This window comes from Camarhynchus parvulus, unplaced genomic scaffold (assembly GCF_901933205.1).
Source record: "Camarhynchus parvulus unplaced genomic scaffold, STF_HiC, whole genome shotgun sequence".
Classification (NCBI taxonomy): Eukaryota; Metazoa; Chordata; class Aves; order Passeriformes; family Thraupidae; genus Camarhynchus; species Camarhynchus parvulus.
In genome coordinates this window covers 1-9000 of record NW_022148691.1, presented here as the reverse complement: position 1 = coordinate 9000, position 9000 = coordinate 1, and the positions used below count along the sequence as shown (strand labels likewise).

Sequence of the window (9000 nt, the reverse complement as noted above, 5' to 3'; positions counted from 1 at the left end):
GTTTTGATTCGGTTTTTAAGCCAGAATTTCCTCCAAAATTTTTCCGATTTTTTCCCCAAAAATTCCCAATTTTTTTTGGTAAATTCCCAATTTTTGCCTCTCCCAGGTGAACTCCCTGGACGACAGCGGGGTGCTGGTGGGGAACTGGACCGGGGATTACTCGCAGGGCACGAACCCCTCGGCCTGGGCCGGCTCCGTGGGGATCCTCCGGAGCTTCCACGGCTCCGGGGCGCCCGTGCGCTACGGCCAGTGCTGGGTGTTCGCCGGCGTCGTCACCACTGGTTTGTACTGGTTTGTACTGGGAGGGGCCGGGAGGCGGAAAAACGGGGAGGAACGGCGCAAAAACGGCGAAAATCGGGCGAGAAACGGGGGAAATATGGGGGAGAAAGGGTTAAAATTGGGGGGGAAAGGGTTAAAAATGGGGGGGAAAGGGGTTAAAAATGGGGGAAATGGGGATGTGGGGTTACTGGTTTGTACTGGGAGGGACTGGGAGGGACTGGGAGGGGGAAAAACGGGGAAAAAATGGCAAAAATTGGGCGAAAAATGAGCGAGAAATGGGGAAAATATGGGGGAGAAAGGGTTAAAAATGGGGAGAAAGGGTTAAAAATGGGGAAATGGGGATTTGGGGTTACTGGTTTGTACTGGTTTGTACTGGGAGGGACTGGGAGGGAGGAAATGGTGAAAAATGGGGAAAACTGTCCAAAACTGGTGAAAAAAACGGCGAAAATTGGGTGAAAATTGGGCAAAAACCGGGGGAAATACGGGGAGAAAGGGTTAAAAATGGGGGAAAGGGTTAAAAATGGGGGAAATTGGGGATTTGGGGTTACTGGTTTGTACTGGTTTGTACTGGGAGGGACTGGGAGGGGGAAAATGGGGAAAAACGGTGAAAAAATGGCAAAAAATGGGTGAAAAAATGGGGAAATATGGGGGAGAAAGGGTTAAAAATGGGAGTTTGGGGTTACTGGTTTATACTGGTTTATACTGGTCTGTACTGGTTTATACTGGTCTGTACTGGTCTGTACTGGTTTATACTGGTCCATACTGGTTTATACTGGTCTATACTGGTCCGTACTGGTCCATACTGGTCCATACTGGTTTATACTGGTCCGTACTGGTCCATACTGGTCCATACTGGTCCATACTGGTCCATACTGGTTTATACTGGTCCGTACTGGTCCATACTGGTCCATACTGGTCCGTACTGGTCCATACTGGTCCATACTGGTCCATACTGGTCCATACTGGTTTATACTGGTCCATACCGGTCCGTACTGGTCCATACTGGTCCATACTGGTCCATACTGGTTTATACTGGTTTATACTGGTCCATACTGGTCCGTACTGGTCCGTACTGGTTTATACTGGTCCGTACTGGTCCATACTGGTTTATACTGGTCCGTACTGGTCCATACTGGTCTATACTGGTCCATACTGGTTTGTACTGGTCCATACTGGTCCATACTGGTTTATACTGGTCCATACTGGTCCATACTGGTTTATACTGGTCCATACTGGTCCGTACTGGTCCATACTGGTCTATACTGGTCCATACTGGTTTATACTGGTCCATACTGGTCCGTACTGGTCCGTACTGGTTTATACTGGTCCATACTGGTTTATACTGGTCCATACTGGTCCGTACTGGTCCATACTGGTTTATACTGGTCCGTACTGGTCCGTACTGGTCCATACTGGTCCATACTGGTCCGTACTGGTCCGTACTGGTTTATACTGGTCCATTCTGGTCCATACTGGTCCATACTGGTCTATACTGGTCCATACTGGTCCATACTGGTCCATACTGGTCCGTACTGGTCCATACTGGTCCATACTGGTTTATACTGGTCTGTGCTGGCAGTTCTCCGCTGCCTGGGCCTGCCCACGCGCACCGTCACCAATTACAACTCGGCGCACGACACCGACACCTCGCTGACCACCGACATCTACCTGGACGAGGCCATGCGGCCCCTGGAGCGCCTCAACACCGACTCCGTCTGGTACTGGTTTATACTGGTTTATACTGGGAGGGGCTGGGAGGGGGGAAAATGGGGAAAAAACGGTGAAAATCGGGTGAAAAATGGGTGAGAAATGGGGGAAATATGGGGAGAAATGGGGGGAATATGGGGGAAAAATGGGGGGAAATGGGGATTTGAGGTTACTGGTTTGTACTGGTTTGTACTGGTTTGTACTGGGAGGGACTGGGAGGGGAAAATGGGGAAAAAACGGTGAAAATCGGGTGAAAAATGGGGGAAAAAGGGTGAAAATTGGGGGAAATATGGGGGGAAAGTGGGGGAAATATGGGGGAGAATGGGGGAAAAATGGGGATTTGGGGTTACTGGTTTGTACTGGTTTGTACTGGTTTGGACTGGTTTGGACTGGTTTGGACTGGGAGGGGGAAAATCGGGAAAAAATGGTGAAAATTGGGTAAAAAATGGGTGACAAATTAGGGAAAAAATGGGGGAAATATGGGGATTTGGGGTTACTGGTTTGTACTGGTTTGGGAAAGGGGGTTACTGGTTTGTACTGGTTTATACTGGTTTATACTGGGAGGGACTGGGAGGGGGGGAAACGGGGAAAAAACGGGTGAAAATCGGGTGAAAAATGGGTGAGAAATTAGGGAAAAAATGGGGGAAATATGGGGATTTGGGGTTACTGGTGTCATACTGGTTTATACTGGTTTATACTGGGAGGGACTGGGAGGGGAGAAAATGGTGAAAATCGGGTGAAAAATGGGTGAAAAACGGGTGAAAATTGGGGGAAATGTGGGGGAAAAATGGGGATTTGGGTTTACTGGTTTGTACTGGTTTATACTGGGAGTTACTGGTTTATACTGGGAGGGACTGGGAGGGGAAAAATGGGGAAAAAGGCTGAAAAAACGGTGAAAATTGGGTGAAAAATGGGGGGAAATATGGGGGAAAATGGGGATTTGGGGTTACTGGTTTGTACTGGTGTCATACTGGTTTGTACTGGTTTGTACTGGGAGTTACTGGTTTGTACTGGGAGGGGGAAAATGGGGAAAAAGGCTGAAGAAATGGTGAAAATTGGGTGAAAATTGGGTGAAAAATGGGTGAGAAATTAGGGAAAAAATGGGGGAAATATGGGGATTTGGGGTTACTGGTTTGTACTGGTTTGTACTGGTGTCATACTGGTTTGTACTGGGAGGGGCTGGGAGGGGGGAAATGGGGAAAAACGGTGAAAATCGGGTGAAAAATGGGAAAAAAAGGGTGAAAATTGGGGAAATATGGGGGAAAAATGGGGGAAATATGGGGATTTGGGGTTACTGGTTTGTACTGGTTTATACTGGTTTGTACTGGGAGGGAACTGGGGCAAACTGGGAGGGGGTTTTGGGGGAATTTTGGGGGATTTTGGGGCCCTAAGAGGGTTAAAAATTGGGTTTGTACTGGGTTATATTGGTTTGTACTGGTCCGTACTGGTCCATACTGGTTTATACTGGTCCATACCGGTCCATACTGGTCCATACTGGTTTATACTGGTTTATACTGGTTTATACTGGGATTGCCATGAACTGAGAGGAGATTTGGGGTTCTAAAATGGGCGAAAAATGGGATTTTTTACTGGTTTTTTCTGCTTTTACTGCTGGTCCATACTGGTCCATACTGGTCCATACTGGTTTATACTGGTCCATACTGGTCCGTACTGGTTTCAGGAACTTCCACGTGTGGAACGACTGCTGGATGAAGAGGCCGGACCTGCCCCAGGGCTACGACGGCTGGCAGGTGGTGGATGCCACGCCCCAGGAGACCAGCAGCGGTACTGGTTATACTGGTTTATACTGGTTTATACTGGGATATACTGGTTTATACTGGTTTATACTGGTTATACTGGGATATACTGGGATATACTGGGATATACTGGTTATACTGGTTATACTGGGTTATACTGGGATATACTGGGACATACTGGGATATACTGGGACATACTGGGATATACTGGGTTATACTGGGTTGTACTGGTTATACTGGGATATACTGGGTTATACTGGGTTATACTGGTTTATACTGGTTATACTGGTTATACTGGTTATACTGGGTTATACTGGTTTATACTGGTTTATACTGGTTTATACTGGGTTATACTGGTTTATACTGGGATATGCTGGGATATACTGGGTTATACTGGTTATACTGGTTATACTGGTTTATACTGGTTTATACTGGTTTATACTGGTTATACTGGGATATACTGGGTTATACTGGTTATACCGGTTTATACTGGGTTATAGTGGGTTATACTGGGTTATACTGGTTATACTGGTCCATACTGGTTTATACTGGTCCGTACTGGTCCGTACTGGTCCGTACTGGTCCATACTGGTCCATACTGGTTCATACTGGTTTATACTGGTCTATACTGGTCCGTACTGGTCTGTACTGGTCCATACTGGTCCATACTGGTCCGTACTGGTCCATACTGGTCCATACTGGTCCATACTGGTCCATACTGGTTTATACTGGTCCATACTGGTCCGTACCAGTCCATACTGGTCTGTACTGGTCCATACTGGTCCGTACTGGTCCATACTGGTCCATACTGGTCCGTACTGGTCCATACTGGTCCATACTGGTCCGTACTGGTCCATACTGGTCCATACTGGTCCGTACTGGTCCATACTGGTCCATACTGGTCCGTACTGGTCCATACTGGTCCATACTGGTCCATACTGGTCCATACTGGTCCTTACTGGTCCGTACTGGTCCATACTGGTCCATACTGGTTTCCCAGGGCTGTTCTGCTGCGGGCCGTGCTCGGTCACCGCCGTCAAGAACGGCGACGTCTTCCTCAAGTACGACACGCCCTTCGTCTTCGCCGAGGTGGGCGGGGCCTAATTATGCAAATGAGGCGTTGACGAGGCCTCCTCCGTCTCTGCTCTCGGCGGGGCTAAAGGGTGGCGGTGCTTAATTATGCAAATGAGGCGGGGTAATATGGAAATGAGGGGGTGGGGAGCGAGGGGGGGTGGCGGGGGTGGGGGTGGGTGTGGTCGGAATATGCAAATGAGGGGTTAATGAGGGGGGTTGGGAGGTGTAGTAATGGTGCTAATCAATGGGAACTTGTTAATCATGCAAACGATGTCATTGTTCATGCAAATGATGCCGTTAATTATGCAAATGATGTCATTAATTAAGGGAATGAGCAGGTGAGCAACGAGGGGTGTTGGCGGTTTGCGGTGCTGGGCGTGGCCTAATTATGCAAATTAGGGGATGATTATGCTAATTAGGAAGTATACTTATTGTTGTAATGGGATTATGGTTATGCAAATGATTTGTTTAATTATGCGAATGAGCCAGTGAAAAATTACTGCACTGGTATATTGCACTGGTGGGGTGTGGCCTAAATATGCAAATGAGACTTTAATTAGGCAAATCGAGATGTATAATGGTGCTAATGGGGTGATACTGAATTATGCAAATGAGATAGTTGATTATGGAAATGAGCAGGTGAACAATGGCAGCGCAAGGGTGAATTAAGGTGGTGGGTGTGTCCTAAATATGCAAATGAGGGCTTGATTATGCCAATCTGCAGATGCAATTAATGGTGCTAAGGGGGTGATCATTGATTATGCAAATGAGATGGGTAAATATGGAAATGAGCGGGTGAAGAATGATGGTGCGCTGGCGGCTTGTGGTGGTGGGCGTGCCCTAATTATGCAAATTAGATGGGTAATTATGCAAAAAATAGCCAGTGGAAAGTAACAACGTGTGGTGGGTTGTGGTGGGCGTGGCCTAAATATGCAAATGAGGGCGGGTGTGGGCTACTTGCACTAATGAGCAGCGTGCCTAACTAATGCTAATGAGGTGATTAATTATGCAAATGAGCAGGTGAACGACGGCGCGGTCAGCAGTGGCTTCTGGTGGTGGGTGTGGCCTCTGTATGCAAATGAGACCGGCACAGGTTTGTTATGCTAATGAGGTGTGGGTGTAATGGTGCTAATGATGGGCGTATTAATGAGGTAATTAATTATGCAAATGAGCAGGTTAATAGCGACATGTTATGCTGGCAAGAATAGCTGCCTGAATATGCAAATCAGGGTTTAATGACACTAATTAGAGGAGTAATTAATCCTGCTGGTGAAAGGGGGATTAGTGCTAGTAATGAGGGAATTAATTATGCTAATGAGGCGATTAATCATGCAAATGAGGTGTGCTGGCAGCTACAGGGGCGTGTCCTAATTACACCAATCATGGTTTAATTACACTAATTAGGAGGCATCATTAATTCCACTGATCAGGGGGGTCATTTGTGGCACTGATGAGCTAATTATTTATGCAAATGAGCCCATTGATTATGCAAATGAGGCTGGTGGACAGTGACAAGATGCACTGGCATACATAAACCTAATTAAACAAAACATGGTGCTAATTACCCTAATTAGGAGCCATATTTAATGCCATTGCTCAGTGGGTGATACGGTATGCAAATGAGCTCATTGCTATGCAAATGAGGCTGGTGAACACCAACGAGGTGCACTGGCATACATAAACCTAATTAAACAAAACCTGGGGCTAATTACCCTAATTAGGAGCCACAACTAATTCCCCTCATTGGTGCATCATTAATTATGCAAATGAGCTCATTAGCTATGCAAGTGAACAGTGACCAGCCGCACCGGCAGCAGTAGCAGGCGAGTCCTAATTATGCAAAGTAGCCCCTAATTAGCCTAATAACCACCTCTAATTAACGGCGCTGCCAGGGGGAGATTATTGAGAGTCCTAACAACATAATTACCTATGCAAATGAGGTAATTAATTATGCAAATAGCAAGTTAATAGCAGGCGCAGGAGGGGATTTCGACAACATGTTAATTATACAAACTGATGGTTAATTATTCTAATTAGGAGGCAGATTAATCCTGCTGATATGGGCATGGGTTAGGCATGCAAATGAGCTAATTAATTATGCAAATTGCAGGTGAATAGTGATAAAATCTACTGGCAGCGTCAGGCGCACGAGGGGATTTTGACAACACCTTAATTAAAAAAAGCGAGCGTTAATTATTTTAATTAGGAAGCAGATTAATCCTGCTGATATGGGAATTGGTTGGGCATGCAAATGAGCTAATTAATTATGCAAATTTCAGGTGAATAGTGATAAGGTGTACGGGCGTGCGTCAGGCGCAGGAGGGGATTTTGTCAACACCTTAATTACACAAACTGATGTTAATTATTTAATTAGGCAATTAAAATACAAAAAAATAAATAGCGGCCGAAGTTAATTATTCTAATTAGGGGGCAGATTAATCCTGCTGATACGGGAATTGGTTGGGCATGCAAATGAGCTAATTAATTATGCAAATTTCAGGTGAACAGCGACAAGGTGTACGGGCAGCGTCAGGCGCAGGAGGGGATTTTGACAACCCCTTAATTACACAACCTGAGTGTTAATTATTCTAATTAGGGGGCAGATTAATCTTGTCCATACAGGCATGGGTTAGGCATGCAAATGAGCTAATTAATTATGCAAATTTCAGGTGAATAGCGATAAAATCTACTGGCAGCGTCAGGCGCACGAGGGGATTTTGACAACAGCTTAATTACACAAACTGAGTGTTAATTATTCTAATTAGGGGGCAGATTAATCCTGCTGATACGGGAATGGGTTGGGCATGCAAATGAGCTAATTAATTATGCAAATTGCAGGTGAATAGCGACAAGGTGTACTGGCAGCGTCAGGCGCCCGAGGGGATTTTGTCAGCACCTTAATTACACAACCGTGGAGCTAATTAGGGGCATTTCGCTGTATGGGTGTTGGCATGCAAGCTAATTAATTATATTTGTTAAACGCAGTTCACCCTAGCACGAATTAAGTTAGGGGCCGAGTGCCATGGAGACATGGTACTGCAAATAGCGAAAAAGCAAAAGCACAACCCTAATACAAAACTAGACTACTGCCCACGAAAAATGCAATAAAGAATGCCCGCCAAAATTTGTCCCAAATGGTCAAATGGCCAAATTGCCCTGAGGTGACCAAATGAGTAACCACAGGTGACAGCGCCAAAATGGCCCAAATTACCCCAAAATACCCTGGTGCACTGACCCTGCAAATGGCCCCAAATGCAAATGGCAAATTACCCTGCCCAAAACCAGAAGCTGACCAAATGGCCCCTGAGTGACCACTGACCCTGACCAAAATGGCCCAAAAATGATCCTGAAGAATGACCCTGAGTGACCCCTGAGTGACCACTGACCACTGACCCAAAATGGCCCAAAAATGACCCAGAGTGACCCCTGAGTGCCCCTGACTGACCACTGAGTTACCCCTGAGTGACCACTGAGTGACCATTGACCACTGAGTGACCACTGAGTGACCACTGACCCAAAAATGGCAAAAAAAGCACAAAAAAGGACAAAAAATGACCAAAAATGGCCCTGAGTGACCACTGACCACTGACCCAAAATGGCCCAAAAATGACCCCAAATGGGCCCCAAAATGGTCCCAAATCCCAAAATGGCCCCATACCAATGAGTGACCCTGACTGACCAATGAGCGACCACTGACCCAAAATGGCCCAAAAATGACCCCAAAAATGACCCTGAGTGACCACTGAGCATGACCCCAAATGGCCCAAATGATCCAGTGACCCGAGTGACCCCTGACCCAAAATGACCCAAACCACTGACCCCAAATGGCCAAAAATCGGCCCCAAAATGGCCCAGAAGTGACCCCTGAGTGACCACTGAGTGACCACTGAGTGACCACTGACCCAAAAATGGCGAAAAGAACGACGCAAAAAGGACAAAAAATGACCAAAAAATGGCCCTGAGTGACCACTGACCACTGACCCAAAATGGCCCAAAAATGACCCTGAGTGACCACTGAGTGACCCCTGACTGACCAATGAGTGACCACTGACCCAAAATGGCCCAAAAATGACCCCAAATGGCAAAAATGACCAAAAATGACCCCCCACCCAAAATGGCCCAAAAATGACCCTGAGTGACCACTAAAGTGCCCAAAAACCCTGAGTGACCACTGAGTGACCAC

General features: G+C 46.5%; 1 protein-coding gene across 1 annotated transcript; it reads left to right on the top strand.

Annotated features, from left to right (window-relative positions):
• Window positions 1-106: 106 nt before the first annotated feature.
• LOC115917049 (protein-glutamine gamma-glutamyltransferase K-like) lies at window positions 107-7380 on the top strand (the record flags this gene model as incomplete). Its single annotated transcript, XM_030970785.1, has 5 exons — window positions 107-281; window positions 1859-1997; window positions 3668-3771; window positions 4744-4832; window positions 7318-7380. Coding segments are annotated over 5 exons (570 nt in total), but the record flags the coding sequence as incomplete, so codon positions are not given.
• Window positions 7381-9000: the final 1620 nt, after the last annotated feature.